General features: G+C 36.2%; 2 protein-coding genes across 4 annotated transcripts; one reads left to right on the top strand and one right to left on the bottom strand.

Moving 5' to 3' along the window:
- The first annotated feature begins 9,253 nt into the window (after window positions 1–9,253).
- On the top strand, window positions 9,254–12,001 carry LOC104096838 (protein SAR DEFICIENT 1-like). Its single transcript, XM_009603273.4, has 7 exons — window positions 9,254–9,495; window positions 9,583–9,658; window positions 9,817–10,378; window positions 10,594–10,754; window positions 10,893–11,087; window positions 11,179–11,275; window positions 11,522–12,001. Exons 1-7 carry the CDS (start codon window positions 9,407–9,409, stop codon window positions 11,695–11,697), a joined length of 1,356 nt encoding a protein of 451 aa, XP_009601568.1. The 5' UTR covers window positions 9,254–9,406; the 3' UTR covers window positions 11,698–12,001.
- A 4,547-nt stretch (window positions 12,002–16,548) lies between these two features.
- LOC104096837 (LEAF RUST 10 DISEASE-RESISTANCE LOCUS RECEPTOR-LIKE PROTEIN KINASE-like 1.2) lies at window positions 16,549–24,699 on the bottom strand. Of its 3 annotated transcripts, XM_033656297.2 has the most exons (6): window positions 23,578–23,898; window positions 23,049–23,294; window positions 19,689–20,508; window positions 18,169–18,204; window positions 17,818–18,078; window positions 16,549–17,710 (listed from the first exon to the last, which is right to left on the bottom strand). In XM_033656297.2, the coding sequence occupies exons 1-6, from the start codon at window positions 23,752–23,754 to the stop codon at window positions 16,776–16,778; spliced, it is 2,475 nt and encodes an 824-aa protein (XP_033512188.2). In that variant the 5' UTR covers window positions 23,755–23,898; the 3' UTR covers window positions 16,549–16,775. The 3 variants fall into 3 exon arrangements, with proteins under 3 accessions (XP_033512188.2, XP_009601565.2, XP_009601566.1); XM_009603270.4 differs by lacking the exon at window positions 23,049–23,294; XM_009603271.4 differs by lacking the exons at window positions 19,689–20,508; window positions 23,049–23,294 and having other exon boundaries at window positions 23,578–24,699.
- Window positions 24,700–26,167: the final 1,468 nt, after the last annotated feature.

The following is a 26,167-nucleotide window of genomic DNA, read 5'->3' as shown; positions in this document are numbered from 1 at the left end:
TGCTATGCGTCCTCCGCTTTGCCCTTCCTTTGTTGGGTATATGTACAATCCTGGGCGATGCGATAGCATTCCCACGATGTGCGTTGTTCTCCTCGTATGCTGTATAATCCCCATGGGGTTGGAAATTTGATAATTTGGTACAAGCTGGAGGGGATAGCCCCCATGGCGTGTATCCAAGGTCGACCTATTACGACGTTGTACATCGTATCCTGGTCCATGATGTGGAATGTGGTTTCCATAGTGACGCCTCCGGCCAGGACGGGGAGTGTGAGTTCCCCGGACGTTCGTTAAACTGCATTGTTAAAACATGTTAGCGTGATGTAGCGCGGTACTATCTTATCCTCGAGTTTCATTTGTACAAGTACTCGAGGGGTGAAAAATGCATGCGCCGCTCCCATCGTCCACCATAATGCGTCTTACATCTGTATCTAATATTTGTAAAGTGATAACAAGGGCATCATAATGAGGGAAAACCAAACCCTGGGTATCTGACTTATCGAAGATGATACTTTCTTCGAGTTCGTCATACCGTTCATGAGTGATTGACCGTTTGAGCTTGTGGTTTGTGGTGAACTTTACGTTGTTGATCAAAACATCGTCGCCACCCCCCGATGATCATTTTAATGCTGCGAGTCGGTGAGGGTGGTTTCGGCGATCCCTAGTGTTGTTCACGTCCTCGGGCAAAGTTGGTCCTGCATCGATCGCTTAACAATTCTTTGAGGTGCCCTTGATGAAGCATATTCACGACCTCCTGCCTTAGGGCCATGCAGTCCTCGGTTTTGTGACATCGCTCTTAATGGAACTCGCAAAGGGCATTTGACTTTCTAGTGCTTGGATCTGACCTCATCTTTTGTGGCCATTTTACTTTTGGTCCGAGCCTCTCCAATGTGTAGACTATTTCTGAGGCTGACACACAAAAATTGTGAGCGGATAGTAAAGGGGGCATACCTCTCTCGTTACAGTGAGTCCCTGCCCTTGGCCTAGATGGGCTCTCTTCGTGGTAGGAGAGGGGGCAGGATGGTGCTTCAGACATATGGTTGATGCCTTTCTCGGTTGGATCGTGGAGCTGCAAGATCTCTTCTGGCATCATTTCTTTGAACCTTCATGGTTTCGGCTTGTACCGAGGTCAACCGATGGGTTGGCTCATTCAGGTCGTCTTCGTCAGCATGGATCTCGGCACATTAGGTGTTGTGTATTTCATCCCAAGTGGTTGGAGGATATCTCATAAGCCGACTTAATAGTTTTCTAGTCGCTCTTGAGCCATTCCTGTTTAGCCTGTTCTGGAAAGCTGCTATATCCATTCCTTCTGATACATTTGGTAAGGTCATCCTTACTCTGTTGAATCTAGCGAGGAAGTCCCACAATCCCTCTCCGGGTGATTGATTGATGGCAAATACATCGTTCACTCTTGCCTCTGCCTTCTTAGCCCTGACATAGGTCGTTACGAACTTATCGGCCATCTCTTCAAATGCTTCAATGGAGCGCGCGGGCAGCTATGAATACCAAGTTAATGCTCCTCCGGTAAGGGTCTTGCCAAACTCTTTCAACAAGATATAGGAGATTTGTTCTTTGGCAAGATCATTGCCCTTTACAGCAGTGACATAGTGAGTCACATGATCTTCGGGGTCGGTCGTACCGTCATAAATTTTCAAATAAGGCAGCATCTTGAAGGTCTTAGGTATGGAATTTGGGGCGGCTTCATCACTGTAGGGTTGCTCAACGAACCGACCAGCGTCTCTTTTTGGTAAGAGTTTCGGGGCACCCAGTATTTTGTCGACTCTTTCTTGGTGTTCTCTCAATTGATCCCGAAGCATTTTGTTTTCATTTTCCATTTCTTCCATTTTTCTCAGAATAGCCGTGAGGGTATCGTTACCTGCATTATTAATATTATGAGTGATACCTGTTACAGGAGGGGGAGGTTCGTGCTGCTTGGTCGTTGCATGTGCAATGCAAGTCCTTACATTTTCTCTAACGGCCTCCTAAGCGGGCTTGTCGAGGACGCCGGTCAGCGTATTTGTCAGCCAAGCCTCAAGTAGCTTCTTCACCGCTAGTGGCGCCTCTTCCGTTGTGGACGTGGAAGCTCCTTTACCACGAGATGTTGTGATACTGCCGTGAGGGAGGGGCGACCTACTTCGTCGGGGAGAGGTGTTAGGCGTTATGTCTTCGCCTTCTGTTTCTGATACCTCATTGATGGTGTTTAAGAGGTTGGTAGTGAGATCGGCCACTGCGTTCATTCTTTCATCTCCATTACCTGCCATGTCAGATCTATGTGTACAAGAAAGTAGGAGCATTATTTTTTCTTTGTGAACTGTGCCAGTTATAGATCTAGAGGAAACTTAAAACTTAACTAGGAAATCCCCACAGACGGCGCCAAATTAATTGACCAAAAAATATAGACTTTTGATTAAACTAATTTATTTCATATAAAAAAGGATTAAACCTAGTTAATAGTAATATCCCCGGATTTATAACTAGTAAACTCAAATAAAACCGGACCGTGTTGGCGGAGGATTAAATGCAACGTACATTCAATGTTTCCAATTCATTAATGATAGAAGAATCTCAAATAGAAAAAATAATAATAAATGGCATTAACGTAAATAAGAAGAATGATTCACCCAATATTGAATGGGGTGGACGATTCCTCCCTCTGACAATGACGAATGATAGGCATATACCATAATATTAAAACTATTCTCGGATCTGATGGAAAAGTGTGGAATAATATGTAAGCGAATCTTCTCAGAAAGGTAGTGTTTGTCTCTTTTGTAGAGAGAAAGTCTTCTTATCAAATAGTGTTCTTATCAGTGAATGTTATCTCTCTTTTTCCCCCTATCTCTCTTTCTATCTATATTCGATAGAATATTCTCCTGAATATTCTATTACCAAAAACTAGTCGTTAGCACAACCATTGATACTCGGCCTCGACCATTATTGACTACGCGGATACTTGCCCCGTTATCTACTAATCGACCTCGGCCATATCGCTTTCCATGATACCGCTCCATGCTAAATCCCACTGAAGCAGATTTTGACCCATACAAAACCTAGGTTCTCACCACAGTCTCCGCGCAACAACAAGCTTTTGAGTTTTACACATGATTTTTGGCAAAAATCGTGAAAGATATATAATCATACATATATATCATCTTGGTTATCTATTTAGATACAAGCAGGTTTTGATACCAATTGATGAAAAACATGTATAAACAACGGAATCAAATAACCAGAATCACTTGCATGAATAGACAACACACAAGCATACATTTAATCAAACGTAAAATCGATACTTATCTCTTGAAGCATGACCACAGTCGCAAAAATACCTTCAAGTATGAACAAAATTCGTCCACTAGATCATCCTCCAGTTCCACGATTTTCTACTGTGTGACCCGAATAATACCAGAAATTAGCAAAATTCGTGTGGGCCAATTTTCTCCATGGAAAACATGTAGTAAAACTTGTAGCCTCCTTTTGGAATAAGACCCCTTTATATAGCCACGTATTATAGGGTTTAAAACCTTTTCCTAAACCTGACGGGTCTTACTTTTCCATCAAGAAATGAGATTCCATTTAATTCCTAATTATTCAGGCACATCAGGGATCACAGAATTTAATTAACGAGCCTTCCTATTATGAACTTAATTCGAAATATCCGAATTAATACTACCATAACAAATTACGAATTATTCCACGAAACAATTATGATTGCACTCCTCTGTTCAATTTCGAAATTCACCAATTAAATCTTATTTAACTCCCCATGTTAAGATTCAGATACTAATCAATTTAATTTATTGATTATTTCCGTTAGACTTTCGCTTAACTTATTTCATGTGTCGGATACAAAATCCACCGGGCGGGTTTACACATGAAAACTTATAAGCTTTCATAAAGGTGTATCATCAATCTCTAAACCGAGACATGGATTCCATCAACTAACTATTATTTTACCAATGTACATTATTATTATCCAATTTACCAAGCATATTGACCCACAAAAGAATCTCGTCTTTTAATAAATTAAAACAATAAATAATATACACAACTAATAATAATTATATCAAAATTAAGAGTATAAGTACATTTAATGGCTAGAGAATTTATTTTATTAAGTCAGTATAAAATACTTATCTCTACTTGGCCCGTTCAATACATACAAAATATACTAGCACAAGAAGTTGGGATTAAACCATTTCCATAATCAGGATAAATTATATTTAATCTTGTGCTACAATCATTTCTGAAGGTTTGTCCAATTCCATCATTAGATTGTGAACTCAATCTTTATACTTGTAAGAACCGATGATTTAATTTTTCGTGTATAGTTAAACTCTATACACTAAATCATCTACTATATAAGCAAGGGACACAAACTAATATATGATCTATTTAAAACTTTATTAAAATTAAATAAATAATTATTTTATAATATATATCCAAACCAAACCCATGACTTTTCATTAGTTATTAGAATGAAAAAAAACACTAATGTATATCAAGTAAAAGAACCTGAAATGAATTACAACGGTGTTGAAAAAAAATGTTCACAACTTGGCAAACCATTAGTTTGTTGGAGCTAAATGCACACCAACGTCCAAAAAGAGTGCATACTAAAGCTAATAATAATTAGCATGTACATAAAAGAGGGATCACAATTTTTCTTTTCTTTTTTTCTTTTCTTTAGAAAGACAAATATATGTTGGGATCTTCTTAATACACCCAGGCCAGATCCCATGTTATTATATAATTGTGATATGGGCCCTTAGCTATTTATATAATGCTTTGGGGAAACACAGATAGTATGACATGACTTTCACATGGTATATATAATCACTTTCTTGAGCAGCAAGATAGTATTATTATTATTATTTTAATTTATTTAGTTGGAAACATACCATCAACGTTAAATAGCATAGATATTAAATCAATCATTTTCTCTATCATCTTTAATAGTTCCAAAGCCCCCAATTACTCACAATTATATCAATGTTCTTTCTTTTTCGTTATTCTTATCGTTTTTTCCCCTTAATCAAATCCAACAGTTTCTCTTGTAATATAGCCACCTTATTTTACTTATATGACTTTTTTTCACGGGATGAGCCTTTCCTTCCTTTATTTTATCCACCACTCTTCGAATCAATAAAAAATAACACAAGAGATTATATTGTAAGGTTATTTTCTAAAATTTAAATTATAAGTGGGCATATGAGATCATTTTCTCTCTATATAATTGTAGCGGCAAAAATGAAATTTATTTCAAATGAACAAATTTGCAGGGACGTACAACACATATGAGCAAGACGAAGAGATTCTTCCAAGAAACTCAGGAATAATTAAAAGAAAAATATACATCCATACGTTGTTCATATCACTGTGGAACTTCATTTCTTTGATAGTCCCGACCACATTTATCGGCATAATCATCTCGCCTTTGGTAGTTTCACATGCCATATTGAATCCGTTTAGAACCAGAGTTGCTGGTACGACCTGGTCCTATAGACCGAGTTGTTCTACGACCTTTGATCGAATAATGTTGGGCGAGCTACCTGGATCAATTAACACATACTTAACTTTAGTTTTATTCATAAGTACTGATATAACCAGTGCATCGTTGTAAGGTTGCATAACTCCTTCTACATCTTCATCATTAAAGGACATGATTTCTATGGGTGCGTAATCCTGAGTTCGAGATCGTTTCTCTCTCATAGCCGATGTCTTAGTGCATTTAAGCACCGACTTTTGAGGGGTATTGACGCCAATGATGATCATGTGGATGACGTGCTTTGGTTCTTCGTGTTCGTTTTACCTACCGAAATCCCTATTTTTGAAATAATTTTTGGCCTTATCGCTTAAAAATTCTCGAATGTGCCCTTTATTGAATAACCGGGCTACCTCATTTCTTAGTTGCCTACAATCTTTCGTTTCGTGTCCATGGGTGCCATGATATTCGCACGTTTGATTGGGATTCCTCTGGGCATGATCGATCTGCATGGGTCGAGGCCATTTAGTGTCTTTGATGGGTCCGATAGCCGACACGATGGCGGATGCATCGATGCTGAAGTTATACTCCTATAACTGTGGTGGTTCCTTAGGTCTGGTATGCCTATTGAACCCATTTCTGTTCATCAGCCCCTGAGACCATTGGCTTCAATCATTTCTCGTTTCACCTCGTATGGGGGTGCGTGAAATTTTGCTACCCCTACGATCTTCGTTATACGGCCGGTATCGATTCTTGTTTGACCTTGGTTCTCGGTCGATATCCCTTTTAAAATCGGACCCAGAACCCAACTAGTCGTCTTCGACCCTTATTTTAGATTGATACCAATTGTGCACATCGGCCCAAGTAATAGCTGGGTATTCGATTAGGTTATGCTTCAGCCGCTGTGAAGCCATCGAGCTTCGTTCGTTTAGACCTTGAGTGAAAGCTTGAACAGCCCAATCGTCTGTGACTGGTGGTAGAACTATTCGCTCTATTTGAAAACGAGATACACATTCTATTAGCATCTCATTATCCTTTTGTCTTACCTTGAATAGGTCCGACTTCCGGGTCTCGACTTTTATGGCCCCGGCATGTGCTTTTATGAAACAATCTGCAAGTATTGCAAAAGAATCGATAGAGTTAGACGGTAAATTATGATACCACATCATTGTCCCCTTCGACATGGTTTCACTAAAGTTTTTCAACAATACAAATTCGATCTCACCGTCCTCTAGATTGTTTCTTTTAATGGCACATGTGTAAGAGGTGACATGTTCGTCGGGGTCGGTCGTTCCATTATACTTAGAAATTTCGAGCATGCGAAACTTCTTTGGGCTTGGTTTAGGAGCCGCGCTCGGGGGGAAAGGCTTCTGTACAAAATTTTTGGAATCTAAGCCTTTCAATAACGGGGGTGTCCCCGGGATCTGATCAACCCTGGAGTTGTACGTTTCCATTTTTTTGTTGTTTTCTTCGATCCTCTTTTCTCCTGACTCTATTTGTTTTGTCAATTCTTCGAACATCTTAACAATTTCGGGATTAGTCTTCGATTCTTGCTCATTTGACCTTACTATAGCTGGCCCCTTTTTGTGGGTGACTTCTTGGGGTGGACTGGGCTCGAGTTTGTTTGGTGCCTGGGTTTGACTCTGCAACTGGTCTATTACTACTTGTTGAGCTTGCAACATCTCGAAGATCATACGTAAGTTGATTCCGTTTTCCTCAGCATTTTGAGTATTCCGAGTTGCAGACCGAGTTCAACCTTGAACGCTATTTTCAGGGTCGAACTCCTGCCAAGTTCAGACATGCTTATTTGCGGACCAATTCTTAGTAGTGTTCATAGATATACAAACCGGAAATTTAATTTTATCGTTCATTATAAATGTTATTTTACTTATAGGACTTTTTCACGGGATGAGCCTTTCCTTGCTTTACTTTATCCACCACTCTCCAAATCAGTAAAAAATAAGACAAAAGATTATAAAAATAGTACAGAGAGTCATTATATTGTAAGATTATTTTCTTACCTTTAAATTGTAACTGGGCATATAAAATCATTTTCTCTCTATATAATTGTAGCAGCCAAAATGAAATTTATTTCAAATGAACAAAATATACTTTTTCCACGAAACTCAGGAATAATTAAAAGCAAAATATACATCCATACGCGGTTCATATCCTATTCACCTTTTTTTCCCAAGTCTATGTAATGTCCTTTTATTATAATCAACAAAAGTGTCTCAGTCTCTACTACTCTAGTAACTAGGCACATATAGTCAAATATATCCAAAAGTTAACTCTACTTAAGTGGAACGTGATTGCAGTGTGGGGTTGGGAAGTTCGTTATGTGTGGATGTGTGGCCTTTTTTTGGGCTTTCTTGTCCCAATCTTGTTGTCGACTCTTGTGTTTGTTGTGTGTGTGTTTTGTGGCGACCGAGAGGTTAGATATGGATTAACGGTGTTGGTCCAAATCTTGTATATATATAAAAAATCTTGTATATATATAAAAAGATTTGTTAAATATATATAAATATTTAATTATAAAATTATTTATTATCATATTAACTTGAAGTTGTTGTAGAAAAATATTAAAGTAATTCTGGATTAGTCTAAGGGATTGTTAGTTAGGTAGACAAAACTACTACTAATTGTATTATATCCGTACTTTTATCTACCTTCTAAACAAAATTTATAGCATATGATAAGCATTATCTTCTATATGTCGTTAATTAATTAGTAATAATTAGTTTCTTGTCCGGATCTATGCTTTTTTGCTTTAGTCTCAATTGTTAATTGGGAAGTTTTGGAGAGTTCTTTATATATGGTGAGTAAAGTCAATAAAATGAAGGAAATAATTCTTTTTATTGGGAATGAGGAAATTAAGATTCATACAGGAACGTTTGCGTACATATTATTCCTCTTGTCTAGATAAATTTTAACTCCTCTTTGTTCCCTCTCTAAGGATGTTTAAGAAATTGAAAGTACTCACTCCGTTTACTTTTAGTCGTCCACGATACTAAAAGCATATTTTTAATCTTACTTGTCTATTTTAGCAAATAAAAAAGAAGATAATTTTTTTTTCTTGTTTTACCCTTATCATTAATTACTCATTCCTCAAATTATTTTCAAATGTATTTTTTGAAATGTTATCATTATTATGGGTAAAATTGTAAAATACATATTTTATTTTTTTTCTTGAAGGGAGTGCAAAGTAAAAAAAATGAACAATTAAAAATGAATATAGAGAATATATTTCTATTGCTTTAATCTGTTGATTTGGGTTTTGTCTTCCATGTATACTGTTTCTTGATTTCTTTGCGGGTGAATAGTGTGAGCACAAAACGTGAGTAAGTTTTTTTCCCGTACCAAATACTTACTCATATTTAGTGCTTAATTAAATTACATTAGATTATCATAGTTAAGATAATTTAGCGTCTTGAGATGAAAATATATACAATTAAAGAATCATGGTTAAGTAATCAGAATCTGTTAAAAAACATATTCTCTCGTATCATGTATTTATTGAATTTGTGTTAACATAAAGATACCATTTTTTAGTGTGTGTGTGTGTCTAGATTTATATGGGGGTTGACTTGAAGAGGGCCTTGACGTTAAAGTCGTTACATCAGGCAGCCTTAGGTCATTGGGAACCTCTCTTGCCTAGCTCTTTCTTTCTTCATTCCACGAAGCTTCTCTAATTACCCAATTAAACCATTAATATTACAAATAACCCTCTCCTATTAATTTATTCTCCACTTTTCAGTTTAGAAAAGCCAGGCTCCTATCCCTTTATATATAACTATACTACTCTTTTAGCTCTTCATATCCACCTACTTTTCCCCATCTCTCATCACCTCTAACCTCCACTTTTAGCAGTGTTTGTGCTAAAAAATCTTGAGCTTATCACATTTTATTTTACTCAAAACAGAAATGGCTGCTAAACGGTTTTTTGACGATTCCGATACCGACCCAAACCAGCCAAATTACAAACGCATGAGAACTACACCTTCTTTTGCTTCGTATGTTCCCTTATCATAGATCATTACTTTTAATTTCCTTTCTAATATTGAAATCTAACTTACCCTTTTTTTTTCGTTATTTTGTAGTGTCATTAAAGAAGTGGTGATGGTGAAATTCTTAGATAATGTCTCTTCGGCCTTGGAACCTATGCTCCGTCGAGTGGTACGAGTTAATTTTAATACGAGATCGCTATATTTAGCGACGAAGTTCATAGCTAGATTCAGAGTTTTTGTTGTGTTTATCATTGTTACGCTAAATTTATTAATTTTTTTTTATCATGTTAAAGTAATTAAACTTTATTGGTGAAATTAAATTTACAGGTTAATGAAGAGGTGGAAAGTGGATTAAAGCGTTACTCATGTCGTACCATAACGAGATCTCCTTCACTAAGAATCAAAGCTTTAGAACCATCAAATCTTCGCCTCACTTTCAGCAAAAAACTCTCTGCACCAATTTTCACCGGCAGCAAAATTGTCGCTGGCGACGGCCACAATCTCCAAATTCTTCTGGTGGATACAAGCGGCGAAGGCATGGTTCCGACGGCTCTACCTTATCCTATCAAACTGGAAATCGTCGTACTAGACGGAGATTTCCTTTCAAAACAAAATGATCAAACAAGCTGGACTCATGAGGAATTTAACAAAAGCATCGTTAAGGAGAGAACTGGAAGGAGGCCATTGATTGCTGGTGAACTCAATTTCACCATGCGTGACGGCGTCGTTTCTGTTGGAGAAATTGAATTTACTGATAATTCGAGCTGGATTCGGAGCGGGAGATTTAGGCTTGGTGCAAAATTGGTTCAAATTGGAACAAGTGAAACTACTGTTCGGATTACAGAAGCCATTACTGAATCTTTTAGGGTTAAAGATCACCGCGGAGAATGTAAGCTATTTCTCTTTTCATTATATTTTTTAGTAGTCAAAACTAATATTTTAACTCGACAAGCATCGATGACTCATTATTCCAAGTGTAACCTGTAATCTGTTTCATTTTTCGGATTTTTAGTTTCGTTTTTGCTGATTATTAGTTGTAGTTATCATTTAGTGTTGTAATATTTTTTAATTGAACTCAAAAATTTGATATGTAATATATTACAGTGTACAAGAAACATTACCCACCAGCACTAGGAGATGAAGTGTGGCGGCTTGAGAAGATTGGAAAAGATGGAACTTTTCATAAGAAGCTGTCTTCAAATAGAATCAACACTGTACAGGATTTCTTGAAGTTGGCCACTGTTGACACACCGAAGCTTAGAACTGTAAGCCTCTACTGTGACTTCACAAGAATATTCCTTTGATTGGTTAATATGCTCCTGAAAAAAATGAGATAAACAAATCTAAATTACATATGAAAAAGAATCTTTTTATAAAGCAACTAATTGTTTATGATTACACAGATACTAGGAAGTGGAATGTCTGACAAAATTTGGGATGCGACATACAAACATGCAAATACTTGTGAGAAGGGATCTAAGTTATATATGGCCAGTGGAGCAAACTACACTCTCTTTCTTAGTCCAATATGTCAAGTTGTTAGGGCAATCGTTGATGGGCAGATTTGTGCAAATCGTGACCTAACTGGAATTCAAAGGGTAACATATTAACTTATCTAATTTTCACTTTGAGATACTGTATATTTTAACTTAAACAGTTTTAATAACATATATACCATGGTATTTTTAGGGATATATTCAGAATTTGGTGAAGGAGGCTTACGCCAATTGGAGTTCCTTAGAAGAAGTTGATGGTAGGGTGAATGAGCCAGCACTGCTAACTCAAGGTACTTTTTATATGCATTTTTTCTATGTCTAATTCGTACCTTAATATCATATTACATGCCCACCCATGCACAAAAAAGTTGCTTTTAATTTAGTTGTACTTTCTAAAGATTGTAGTATATATAAAGAGTTCCTTTTCGAAAAGTTCAAGTTTTTGGAATTAATAGTAACAGTCAACGCTCTTTGCTCTATATTTTAGTACGGTTTGTTGGTTACCATAATATAGTAATGATTTCTGATATGAACAGGAGAAACAGTGGTAGATCAATATCCGAATGTTCTTTATCAGCAGCCGACAATGCTGCGATCGTATCAACTGAACGCAACTTTGCCAGATGCATCAGAACAATTAGTTGAATACAACAATGATTGGATTGTTAGTTCTAGCTACATTTGGCCCCCTGCTGATAATGGTGGTTTCTGATAATGAAGAACCGAGTTAAACTGTTTTTATTTTATAATATCAGTACAGAAGTTACATTCTTCTAGAAAACAAACACGAAAGGGATGAAATTTATGCATCACGTTCATGTACATAGTGTGTAGGAACAACAAAATGTTGTAGAGGTCGCGCCAACCCCTTTGTAAAAGATGCGTGGTTTGGCAATAGTAGAAGTCTGTTTTTTTTCTTTGTTTTTTGTTTTAACTTCAAATCTGGAAGTTTTATTGTAGCGGTTGTTGATCAATTTAGCTGAATGAACAAATGCAATTAGTTATTTGATTATGCATCTACATATATCTTCTTTATTTTACACCCTTATACAACTTAAAATACGTTGACCCCCCAAAAAAAGTTTGAGAGAAGTTGCTGGTGAAGTACATAATTATGTGTTGACTTCCTAACACCCTTTCTTCAAGTCACTATTGAAACTTGTCCCATTTCATTTTTTTTTCTAACACTCACAAGTTTACAGAAGACGCATCTCACAAGCAGAGGCGGACTCATGTGGAATCTAGGGGGTAACTAGCACCCGTTAAGCTCGGAAAATCCTGTAAATTAAATATAGGTGTATATAGGCTATATAGTTTAATCTATATTTGTTGAATTTATGTAAACACCTAATGTGAAGATATGAGTAATTCTTTATTTTTTTTAAGGATTTATTTATATAGGGGTGGGGGTTGACTTGAAGAGGGCCTTGACGCCAAAGTCTTTTTTATTTTTTTGGATTTTTGTCGTTTAAACTTTACTCTCGCATTCTCGATAAGTTTATTAGTATTTGTTAAAATTTACTCTTGCATTCTAGAAGAATGTAAGTTTATTAGTAATTACGATCCAGTGTAGAGCTGTGTAATAGCATGAATTGTATCAGTAATCAGTGTTGTAAGGGTAATTTTTTTGTTTCTTTTACCTCAAGGTAAAGTACTATATTCGAGTGAAACCTTTCTATTGCTTGATGTGTAACCTTTAAATAAGGCAATATGCCCCTTGAATTAGGGTTTGTAATGTAAATGAAATAATAAATTTGTCCGTCGGCCGGAAGTAATTGTGTATAATATATATATCACTAATATTTTTGGGAATGACAAAAAATGTACATTTCTCTAATAAGTTCACCTAAAAATGTACATTCCCCAAAAATATGAAAGCTGCTTGGAGGTTAACTAAACAATTTGAAAGCGGGATTGAGGGAGCTCGCTCTTAGTTAAACCATTTTTAAGAAGCTAAGCTCACTTTATAAGTTACCTCAAGATATCAAGTAGTTTAGGTGATTGAATACTTTAAAAAGATATTTAAAAATGCTGAAATTGTTAAAACAAGTGAGTTTAGTTCGCTATACCATTTTTTGAAGCAATTCGATGTCTTCGGTCAACTGAGTTGATGATGGTAAAGGCGATTTCTCACATAATTAGAGAATGTTAAAATCATTACTGAATTAATCTCTCCCTATGATCTCATAAAGTCTTTATGATAAAGAGTGTAATTATGGATAATATTTTGGCTAATGGAGTCCATCTAGCATAAGTATCTTTGCAAAGTGTAGACTTTGTTGACAATATTTTTTGGGACCTAAAAATATTGCATTGTGTGTTGGACATCATTTGCACAAAACTTTTTTGCCTATAAAAGGGAAGGTCATTAGTTCATTTTAGACATACCAACAAGACTTGAGTCTTCATTTCTTGTTTCTTCCTTTCCTCCTTTATTAAGAGTGTTTTGTATGAGAGTTAATGTTGGGAAGCACTTGTGTGAACCCTTTCTCTGGAGTGATCTTGTGAGGTTATTCTCTTATGGTATTTGGGATTAATTAGAGTGTTTACTCTAATTTTATACTCTTATTGTTATAGTAAAATTGCTCTTCTCCGCTTCTGGACGTAGGTCACACTGACCGAACCACGTTAAATTGGTGTCTTCTTTATCTGCTTTAATTGCCGTTGTTATCAACTTCCATTATCTTTGTTATTGTCATTATACCGTTGTTTGGCTAAATTTCACACTACCCGGGTTCCCAATCCTAACAAATTGGTATCAGAGCTGGATCTAACCGGGTTAGTTTTAATAGCCAAAATGACTCTAGAAAAAGGCTTATGTTGAGAAATTTGACCAAAAGTGCAAACTTCGGAATGTGACAATTAAAGATGAAAGCTATCCTAATTCAGGATGGTTTAGACTTGGCGTTGCAAGGAAAGGAGAAGAAGCCGGATAAAATGACGGATGAGGAGTTTGCCGTCATAGACAAAAGGGCAAAAACAAGTATCATTTTAAATCTCTCAAATGAGGTTTTACGTGAAATTTCTGTAGAAACTACAACTAAAGGCATGTGAGAAGATTTGAAAACCTTATATATGAAGAGGACGGTGGAAAATAGACTTTACCTGAAGCAGAAGCTTTATACAATTCGTATGGGTGAAGGTACCTCTACTCTCTCTCATCTTGATACCTTTGATTCCATTCTTATGGATTTGAGTAATATAGATGCTGAAATTAAAGATGAGGATCAAGCTGTGTTACTGCCTCTACCCCCATCTTTTAAGCATATAAGAGGTAGATACTATGCTTTATGCAAAGGATAATATCTCTTATAAGGATATTAATTCTATCTTAAAATCAAAAGAACATATAGATAGTGATATTTCTAGGGAAGCTAGTGGAACTCCAGCGGAAGTTGGCTTGTTTGTTAGGGGCAAATTCGACTCCATATCCAGATACAATAATTTGGAGTGTCGTTATTGTCATAAGAAAGGTCACATTATCTCTTAATGCTATAAACTGAAAAATAAAGAAAAGCATAAAGAAAGAAAAAATGAGCACAAAAATACCGACACCGCCGAAGCTAGTGTAGCAACTGATGAGATTGAGGGAACTATATTTTTAGCAACTGAAACTAGTTTCATATTTGACAATGAGTGGATTTTAGATTCCATCATATCATATGTGTCCTAGCAAGAACTTGTTTACTACATATGATTCAGTTGCAGGTGGAGTTGTCCAATTGGGTAGCAATGTTACTTGTAACGTTGTTGGCAAAGGTACAATTCGGATTAGAATGCACGATGGTGTAGTGAGAACTCTCACTCATGTTAGATATGTTCCTGAGTTGAAGAAAAATCTCATATCTTTGGGCACTTTAGAATCCCTTGGGTGCAAATTCACTGGTGAAGGTGGAGTTCTGAAATGTTTTCAAGGTGCTCTTGTGATCATGAAAGCACAGAGATCTGATTCGTTGTATACTTTATTGGGCTCCACTGTTATAGGACATACTACAGTTTCGGTATTAGACAACTTATCTGATTTTGATGGCATTAAATTTTGACATATGCCCATTGGGGCTTTTGCGGAGAAGGTGGAGCAAACTTACTATATCAACCAAAATTAGGCCTAGGTGGAGATTTATAATTATAGCCAATATTTTGGCTAATGGAGTCCATCTCACATAAGCATAGGCATCTTTGCAAAGTGTAAACTTTGTTGGTAATATTCTTTAGGACCCAAAAATATTGCATTGTGTGGTGGAAATTATTTGCACAAGTTGTATCTCTTCTTTTACACCTAAGAGGCAAAGACGTTTTTGCCTATAAAAGGGAAGGTCATTAGTTCATTTTAGACACACCAACAAGATTTGAATCTTCATTTCTTGTTTCTTCCTTTCCTCCTTTATTAAGAGTGTTTTGTATGAGAGTTAGTGTTGGGAAGCACTTGTGTGGACCCTTTCTTTGGAGTGATCTTGTGCGGTTATTCTGTTAGGGTATTTGAGATTAATTAGAGTGTTTACTCTAATTTTGTACTCTTATTGTTATAGTAAAATTGCTCCTCTCCGTTTGTGGACGTAGGTCACACTAACCGAACCACGTTAAATTGGTGTCTTCTTTATCTGCTTTAATTACCGTTGTTATCAACTTCCATTGTCTTTGTTATTGTCATTATACCGTTGTTTGACTAAATTTCGCATTACCCGGGTTCCCAATCCTAACAAATTGGTATCAGAGCCGGATCTAACCGGGTTAGTTTCAATAACCAAAATGACTCTAACAAAGACCTATGTTGAGAAATTTGGCCGAAGTGCAAACTTCGGAATGTGACAATTAAAGATGGAAGCTATCTTAATTAAGGATGGCTTAGACTTGGCGTTGCAAGGAAAGGAGAAGAAGCCGGATAAAATGACGGATGAGGAGTTTGCCGTCATAGATAAAAGGGCAAAAGCAGATATCATTTTAAATCTCTCAAATGAGGTTTTACGTGAAGTTTCTGTATAAACCACAACCAAAGGAAAAATTTAAAACCTTATATATGAAGAGAACGGTGAAAAATAGACTTTACGTGAAGCAAAAGCGTTATACAAATTCGTATGGGTGAAGGTACCTATATTCTCTATCTGGTGCCTTACTCGGTAAACATAGGTAGAATCTTCATGTTGATATTATTATTTGGTAAGATAACTAAGAATCGGATCGCTAATAGCATAAGTCGTTTATTCCTTTGTAATGTAACTAATTGATATCGTAGTTACTTTATGGTTTTGAAATCAATGAAAGATTAATTCTAAGCTAATTGGAAGAAAATTACTAGTAACAAAGTAGAAAAGACATACTGATATTGAACACTACTGTCTAAGGATATTAATCTTGCAGTAAAGTTTCCTTCAGCGAAGTTGACATCTTTTTCCTAAATTGGTCCTTTGTAGTAGCTCACTTTAATGGACAATTTTGCAGCTTAATGTACTCTGATCAATACATTTAGATTTAATATCAATATCCTGCTATGCCAGACAAAATGTACTCTGATTAATCATCCTGGCAAAACTCACTCATAATCTGCTATGGCAAAGATAACCAATTAAGAAGTATCTATACCATTTACTTAAAGAATTTAAGAAATGAATTGAATTAGGATTGTTAAATTTAAAGTGCTGCATACCAGATATGTACATCCGCTTTAAGATAAAGAAGGTCCAAATTAATTTTAAAAAGACGTCAAATTTCAAAAATTTGGCAGTCAAAAGAGCAAGTGCTCAGGTATCACCGTCAAGAAAACCACAAACTAGACAAGGTGAGGGCATAAACTTAGCCAGTACTAGAAGTAGATGTTGTTGACCTGCTACTGCTAGTCCATTTTGCAATAACTGAATCGGGTGAGAGAGATAAAGCGTTATTCTTCAACAGCCCAGAATCATCACCAGGACTTGCTTTCTTTGTTTCTCCTGCAGCTTTGTCCATACTCTGAATTCCCAGTAGAGACTTCAAAACCTCTTGCATGGATGGTCTCAAATCCCTGTCATTCTGTAAACACTGGAAAGCCAACTCTGCCACGGCAGTGATCATCAACTTTACCTTCTCATTGGAATCAAAACCAAGACTTGGATCAGCCAACTCATGTAATGCATTGCTCTGAATCTTGTTAATTGCCATATTTGACAGATTTATTTCATATCGATGCCTAGAGATATCAACAGCTGGTAGGGAGGATATAAGCTCGATTAGTACCACCCCGAAACTATACACATCACTTTTACTGGTGAGTTGATAGCATTCGTGATACTGGGGATCAACATATCCAGGGGTACCCTGTGGAGCTGTTGAGACGTGAGTAGCATCAGTTGGGAAAAGCCGAGACAAGCCAAAATCTGCTACTTTGACGCAGAAATTATTGTCTAGGAGGATATTGTTAGTTTTTACATCTCTGTGAATGACATCTGAATTGTGGAGATAGGTTAGTGCACTTGCCGTTTCTACGGCAATGCTCATTCGTGTATTCCATGAAAGCGATCCAGGCTTAGTGTGTTCTCCATGAAGATGATCAGCAACTGTGCCATTGGGAATATATTCATACACAAGAAGAAGCTCGCGGCTATGGCGAGATGTGCATCCATAAAGGGTAACTAGATTTCGATGGTGCAAGCGTGTGAGGAGTTTGACTTCATTACGGAATTGCTCAACCCTCTTGTAGTTGTTCTCATATAAACGTTTTACGGCAACAACACGTCCATCTCGAAGTTTACCTGTAACATATCATGTACAACCAGATGGTTAATGATTCGGATAAAATATTTAGGTTTAGTAGCAGGTTGGTAGTGAAAAGAAGATCACTTCAAGATAATTATTTTACCTTTGTATACTGTGCCAAAGCCACCTTCTCCTAGCTCTTTGTTGGAATCAAAATTGCTTGTGGCTTCTTGCAGTTCATTGTAGTCAAATACGTGAATTCCAAAATAGTGTGAAGCCTTTTCAGGGTCCGTTATTGAGGAGGGATAAGAAAGGATGCTACTGGAGATCAAAGATGAACCAGCGTCACTTTTCTTCTGTCGACGACGATAGAGAAAGAAAATTACACATGCCAAAAAGGCAGTTAATGCAGCTGCACTTACACCTGAAAGAGAGAAATATGTGACCAGGAAGTTCGAGATCGTTGTTGAAGAGAAGGACAATAACAAGATGAACAAGGTCAAAGGACAGTTACCTACGGCAGCCTTCACTCTGATATCTCTTTTATTGCCTGTAATGTAAACATAAACAAGTGATGAAATGATACAGAACCACAATAAAGAATCTCCTGTAGTATAATAAATCAACTGCTATCACCTTACTGTTTCTTATCTATGAAGGAATAAGGTAGTTTTTTTCTACTCCGTTTTGGATTACATAGTCAAACGTGGAATTGGACTTTAAGTTTCTAGATTAAACATGACGTGTTCTGCTTTGAGGTTAGATTCGTTATTCGAGCACCACATTGCTCTATGCTATTCAAGCAATCTCAACATTTTAGCCTCATTCTCTTTTGCAGAAGTTGTGGGTAATTCATTTTCGCATAAACAGGGTGCTGACATGATTCTACTGCATAGTTATAGTGCTCTAGAAACTCACTATGAAAAACTGGAAAAGAATGATTGATGACAGTGTTACTGGCGCAATTTACAACATATGTTTTCCTTTTACAAGGTTGGGTACAGTCATAGGAGAAGAGGAGATGTTGTTGGACCTAGGCTGCTTCATCAGATTTCTATGTCTTTTATGATCTGTCCCCTCCTTAGTGTATTAATGAAGGAATCTTAACAAGCAATACAGATAATAGAAGGAAACATGGAAAATAACTGTTGTAAAAACAATATTTAGAAAAGCCTGAATCCTAAGTCAGGTTAAAATGATAGAATATAAAGAAATTCGGGTGAAAAAGTGAGAAAAAGTTGCATTTCTTACAAATGCCAAATGTCCAACTTCACCACCTACTGGCTAAGAGAGTCAAAGAGTCGAGATGGGGCCAAAAGCTGAGACATTTCAATTACAAATTAGAAAAGAACAAGTAGAAAGAACAGGAAATTCGTGAAGTATCAAATCTCTGCTTGGTAGGAGCGAATGCGTGGAAACAGAGAGGGTAGAAGTTGTTTTATTTAGTCATCCCGTCCATATGCGCTTTAGGAACGCACTAAAAGAATACCCTGAAGGAGACCTTTTCCAAGAATATATGAGTTAATCAATTTCAATCTGTTCTTTTTCCTGGCAATTCTATCACATATCATAGGTGAATTTCTCTTTCTATAGATGTATTGTCATCTCCACCGTTCACCAATTTTGATATCCCTATCTCGCCGGGTGAGGCTAAAACAAAACTTGCTGCTGGCTAATACTACTAGATCTCAGAACAGGCATCAGCAAAAATGGCTTGTGCTGGGAAATCTGTAACTATATTTTATTGTTTGGGCTTCACAAACTTGATAAAAAATGCCCCAACAAATGTTACAAGGGATGAAATAAATTAGAAAGGCGTGAAACGAATTGGAAGTTTCCCACCAAAATATGGGGAAAAATATTTTGAATGGACTATTCAATTTAGATATGTCTGTCTGGGCCAAAATACTCGACCATATGCCAGCCTATTCTCCCTTTCTGGAGCTTCTTTGACAGTTGAAGACTATGGGCTACCAGTTAGATTCAACTAATTTTGGCAAACAGAGTGAGTTAGATTAGGGAGATGGAACGCACCTTGATCTGTTACATAACCACAGTGATAGGAATAAGTTTGATCCCTACAAAGGCACGTTGGCTCCGTAAGATTTGTCTCTGACCAACATAACCCGCCTGACTTCTCACAAACTATACATTCTGTGCTTTTGTTATACACCACATCAAACCCTTGCTTCAATAGCTCCAATATCTTCGTACTTCCTTCGTTCTTGAACTGCTCAAATGCCTTCATCACAACAGGAACCATGACCTTATGCTCACATCTCGGGTACCTTGGGCCCCAGAATGATGAAAATGACTCATCTGGATAGAAACCAAGACTAGAGTTTCCATTGATATTGCAGCTAAAGGAGAACTTTTTCCATTCTGAAGGTATATCGAAAGGACAATCATAGAACAGGACGAAGGGTTGCAAGTCAGGAACATAGCGGAAAAGAGCATCATTCAAGGTAGTGTTACCAAATCTATCAGGACAAATGTCTTCTTCAAGATCATTACGTGCAATTCTCATGGTTTGCTTTTCTCCATTAATGTCAAGTACACGGAAATCATGATTGTCAATCTTCATAACGGGATTATGGTTGGCTTCACATTCAAGCTCGAATTGTGGAAAACCACATTCTTGAGGTCGATCACCACCCCAGAAAGGGAAGCCGATGTTCCGAATATTCCCACAGCTGTAGGTGCTATTACAAATGGTATGCTGTTTATTTTCTTGGCCATAAGATAGTGAGGAAGTGATCAAGAAGAATATGAAGGTGATGATGGAATGAAGCAGAGGAAGACGGAAGCTTTGAGCATGCATTTGTGAGAACTCATCAATGATAGACTTGGTTGGCTGGAGAATACTTTGGTATTAGAGAAGATCGGTAAAATATATGATTCAATTGAAATGTCGTCCAAAAGTCAAAGTTAATCCAGTTTTGACTAACAAAAAATGTCATACTTGAGTATTATTATGGTAAACAAAGAAATGGCTGCTCCTTTTATGACTTTTCCAGTGATTATTGTAGAAAATTCGCTTTCAACTTAAGAAAATTGGAGGAAAATAAGGTTCTTGTTCACAACTAGAAGGAGAAATTTCAAACGAATAAAAAGGCATAGATATTTTATGCCAGTCTTATTGGTAGCTTTCCATGCAATTGCCTTGAAACTTTCACCCGAGACTGTAAATGCAGTTCTAGATGATAAAGCTAATTTAACAATAAAAAGATAGGAAAAGGGCGGGCGGCAATACTAATGTGGACAGGAAAAAAAAACGTATGCCTATGAAAATTCTCGCTTAAGATGGAAAATATTTTACTTATAAATTTATGAACGATCTCCATAATTCTTTATTTTCTTCACACATAAAATAAACTATTAATATCCATATTTATAATAGTATGAAACATATTTCAATTAAAAATGGAAAAACTTATTCCTATATTAATTCTAACTACAAATCATATTTAGACATGAAATAAATAAACTAACAAATATCAAATCCTAAATTTCCTACTAAAACTTTGAATTAGTTTTCTAAAAAAGTCTATATTCATGAGCTGACTGCACCTGATGACCATTGTCTAATGCGTCTATATTATTAAGGGTTTTTTTTCTTTTTTCTTTTTTTGTGCCATGTGAACCTAATGGGTATTTTCAGTGCAGCGGATAGTCACAATCTACATCTTAGCAGAAAGAATAGGAGATAAATAATAAAAAAGGAGAGGGCTTTTTTAGACCCCGAGTCTCGTCTACAAAGAGGGTTTTCCTTTCGAATTTTCTTTTGGGTCGCCCTGTATCACTTTAGTATAATATTTTAATTCGCAAAATGTTCTCATCTTTTCTAATTTTCTTCCCTGCTTCTAATGGATCTGTCCTTAAAAAGAAACTTTCAGAAAAGAATAGCTACCTGAACTAGGTCGTGAAAGAATAATCTCTAGATTGGAGTCATGGAGTGTTTACGAAACAGGCAGAACTTGCTTATTTCAACGAAGAAGACAAACCAGTTTATTACATATTCCAATTACGTGGAAAAGAGGAAAAATTCCAAAAGAACAGAAAAGAAACATCATAGGTATCAGAAGGTCACTAATTGGGCGTTTGGACATAAGAATTGTAAAATTTCAAAAAAAGTGAAAAAGAATTCTAGGGGAATATAATATTAAAAATTAGAGTTTGTGTTTGGATATAAATATAATTTTGGATTGTTTTGTGAAGGTTTGTGAATGATCTGAGTTAAAATTTTAAAAAATAGTTTTTTGTAGTTTTTCAAATTTTCAAAAATTTATCTTTAAACGAAAATTAAAATTTTTATGGTCAAACACTTATTTCGGAAAAAAAACAAAAAAGAATTCGAAAAAAATAAAAAAGTTTTTATGTCCAAACGGGCTCTAAGTATGCGCTTGGCCATAGATGCCAAAAAAGTTTTCTAAGTAGAATTTTTAATCTGGAAATTGAAGTTATATTTGAATGAAAAAAAATTAAAGTTTTGTAAGTAGGGAAAAAAAGGATTTTCCGGAAAACTTGAAATTTTTGGTTTTTGAAAAATTTATTTTCGAAAATGTTTCAAAAACTTACAAATTTTTATAGGCAAACACGTATTTTAAAATATTTTCCGGAGAAAAGCAAAAAATGTGTATGGCCAAAAACAGTTGGGCTAGGCCAACCTTTAATGGGCCTTTTAGCTACACTGCCTACTGGGTTCATTTTGGGGAGATTTATACAAAATACCCATTGAATTTAAAATAATTATCCTTCTCTACCTATTTGAAAACTATTTATGATATATATCTATCCAGTTAAAACTATTTACCTAACCTAGCTTAGCTTGATTTGGCTCTGCTCGGCACGGCTTGGCTTGGTTCGGTTTGGTTTGGTTCGGCTTGGCTAAAAAAAATGGGTAGGGAGAAAACTTAATGTGTTTGGGTAAATAGTTTGTGATGAGTGAGTATTTGCAAAAGATTCCCTTCATTTTGGGCTCTCTTTGTGGATTATTCGAGAAGAATTAACTCAAATAGGCGTTCACCTAACCACTTAAGTTAAAAATAGCTGGTGTAGATATAATATATGAAATATATAATTTGTGCATTATATATGTATAAACATGTATAGTCAATGTATAATGCATACATATGTCTAGAAAAAGTAAATAGTGAATAAACAACGCAAAGTTGTACTTTGAATTCAAAGCAGGTAGAGAATAGAAATGGTAAAATGTTAAGAGTCAAATCCTAACATCAGCTGCTCAACGAAACCCGATACCATTGGCGTATAGAATAAGATAAAGATACTCCTAATGAATAAACGCGTATGCCAAAAATCAGAAGATTGGACTTTTTGGATCAGATAACATTTTAAATTAGTAGTTGGGAAAAATAAGTGATACAAGCTAACCTTTGCATCAATATTCTTGTGCAGGACGGACAGTGATTCTTCTTTTTTTAATATGGTTTGTGGAATCCCTCTTGAGTCTTGACTAACACCAGCCTTTAAGCCAGATTTAAAGGATTGATTCGGTATCAATACCTCCCGATTTATAATAAAGGAATGTGGTGGGATAGATGTAATTCTTTCACTTTTTAGTAAATGTCTTGGAATGGAGAAATCTCTCGTTGGAAATGCTTCCCCATTTAGTGAATTCTGTGTAGTTAATCAATCCAGTGAGTTTCAAAAATTAGGTGAATAAACCGAAAAATAATGAGTTGTGGAATGATCTTTCTTATATAGAATATCTAAGAAGCAAAAAGTTCTCAGTGTATCAATAAGCTAAAGTGATACTGCAAGTTGTTTCATGCATATATAAACTCGACATTCAATTTGATTGTAAATATAGAATCTTAGTAGTTAGTTGGTTTTTGCAATTTTCTAAATGCAAGATAAATAGTACTATTAGTGAAGTTGATAAAAATAAAGTTGGGCGTACCTTTGCAATGATCAAACTTAACGGTACCATCTTTGCAAAAGCACAAGAGATTCTGGGTTGAATTGTTGAAACCACACCGCCCGTGTGAGTCCTCACACTTGCCGCACTCCGACGCGCTCCGCCAGTCCAGCAAGAAACCCTCGCCCATGGCCCCACCAAATCCTCCGATCCAATCATTGTTCTGGAAGCTTCCCCTCTCCGTCACCGTCGCCACCACTTTCTCCTCACAAATCCCAATCCAGTTCAAATCTTCCGGCTCACTGATTTCCCCAACATAGAAATAAGATGCTTTTCCACCTGATTTTATTAAGCACTCCGCGGGATAAGCTTGAGGTAGAGATTTTGTACAATTGAAATAAAATGTAAGTTTCAGATCGGAATCCGAATAATCCAAAGGCAAGTGCTCTAAAGTAAGATTGTGACGTGCTCTGGGACATGGCACGTCGAAAACATCAATGTCCACTAGAGTGAGGGAATTGGTTTCATAATCTATATTTTTAACGTAGAAAGCATCACCCGGAAGGTGAAGAATAGGATATGGTTGAGAATGAGAAATAGAGCAGCTGATGCCAAATCCAGGGTAACCACAGTACTGAGGAGCGGTTGCGTTGTAATTGTCAAGCCTCCAGAAAGGATATGAAACTTCAACTCCACTGCAGTTATGTTTAGGACAATATGCATAAGACGGAGCGTCATCATTTGCACTGGATTTAACTGAGGAGAAAAACAGAGAAAGAAAAAGAAGAGACAAGAAGAAGAAGAAGAAGAAGAAGAAGGAGTGAGATTGATTCTGAAACATGGTCAATTGATGTAATGCTGATTGGTATACTAATACATGTAGTATCTTTAATTATTGCAGCTTCAAGTGTAATATGCTTTTAAAATTGGGACTTGCAATTATATATTCTTGTTAGTATGAAGTATGAAACGTTGAATTTGGGAGCTGAAATATTTGTTGTGAAGCTTTATAGACACGGGTAGGCACCGAACTATTTGGCTCATTTGTTATTGAGTATTTGATTTCTTAATATAGGTACTGACTGTAGTGGAATTTCTTTTTGAAGATTTTTGGTATTGCCTTTAGTGGAATTTCTTTTTTGAAGATTTTTGTTATATTTATGTATTGGGAAACATAAAGAATGGGGAAGAAGGTGAGTCGTATTATGCTTTTGATTCCAAATGCACAAGAAAATATACTGTCAATCGCGATGTCAACCAAAAGAGGAAAAATGAAGGAAATAGCAACGTTGCTTCCCTTTATATTGCAGTACAAAACAACGAGCTTCCTCCACCACGCCTATTTGCAATTTAGGTACAGAAAAACGTATTGATTAATCAAAGAGGATTACAGTAGTACAACACTGAAAAGAGAAGCACATGCAATAGGTTATGATATTTGATTTCACGTACAAATACTTTGTATTCATTAAAGGATGTCAAAATATAAAAAAAGTAAACACGCAAAAAAATCAAGGGAAGTCAACATATAGTTATATATAATAAAATTTACCGGCCTACATAAAATAATTTTCCTGACGAAAGGGTGTCAGTTGATAACACTTGAGATAAGGTGGCTTCGCCGCTGCTCTCATCAAAATATTGATAAGATGTTTGATTAGCGGACAAAATTATGGTGGGATTAAAAGGGAGATATTATACTATTGAGATTTATTAATTCCTAATTAATTCTTATGATTTGCTTATGTTGATACATTAAAAAAAGAATTATACGATGCATAATTTAAAATGTATTTGGTTTTCTATTTTTGATTTTTGTCTTAACTTTAACCTTTTTAATAATCCTTTGAAAATGTTCTGGCAGATGTTGTTGACTATGGTTAAGCAAGCTGACTATACTAGAGTTAAGTTAAATGGGTAGAGTTAGTTGTTAAGAAGTTAATTAGGTGGTAAATGTTAGTTAGGAAGGTTGTTAATACTGTAGTTGTGCATATAATCACTGTACTCTCATTGAAGTAAATACAAGATTTCATTTTCTCAGTTTCATATAGTCGGTGGCTTCATTCTCTTTTCTCCTATCTTCTTCACGGCCGTAATTGATCAGCTGTAACAGAGTTGTGACCGTCATTGCCATGGCTGCTAACATGGTATCAGAGCCTATGCTCTCGATCTTGATCGCTCGTCAGCTCACCAGTATTCAATTAGTCACTACGCTTCTCTCTTGTAGTATTGAAGTGTCTGAAAGTGATCCAAATCGAAACTAGGGTTTGAGATTTGAGCGACGTTTAAAAATTGCTGCTACTCTGTTGTTGCAATAGCGATTGAGGATAATTCTTCACTATCTGAAGCTCCACACGCTCGTGCCACTGGTACGAGTACCTTCACTGCTGGAACCATAAGTTTTCCTGTCATTGACCACAACCATCCACTGTACCTTCAACCAACTGATACTTCAGGTAGCTCCTTGATTTCTCTCCAATTGAATGGATCAGATAATTATGCATTGTAGAGTCGTGCTATGAGAGTTGGTTTACTAGGAAAAAGAAAATTAGGTTTTGTCGATGGTCGCTTTCCTAAGTCTAGGTTTGATCGTGCTCTTCATGATTTATGGGAGAAGGTGAATGCTGTAGTA

Source organism: Nicotiana tomentosiformis, chromosome 3, assembly GCF_000390325.3.
Source record: "Nicotiana tomentosiformis chromosome 3, ASM39032v3, whole genome shotgun sequence".
NCBI lineage: Eukaryota > Viridiplantae > Streptophyta > Magnoliopsida > Solanales > Solanaceae > Nicotiana > Nicotiana tomentosiformis.
The sequence above is the reverse complement of the archived record's forward strand: the minus strand, read 5'-3'. Positions and strand labels throughout refer to the sequence as shown.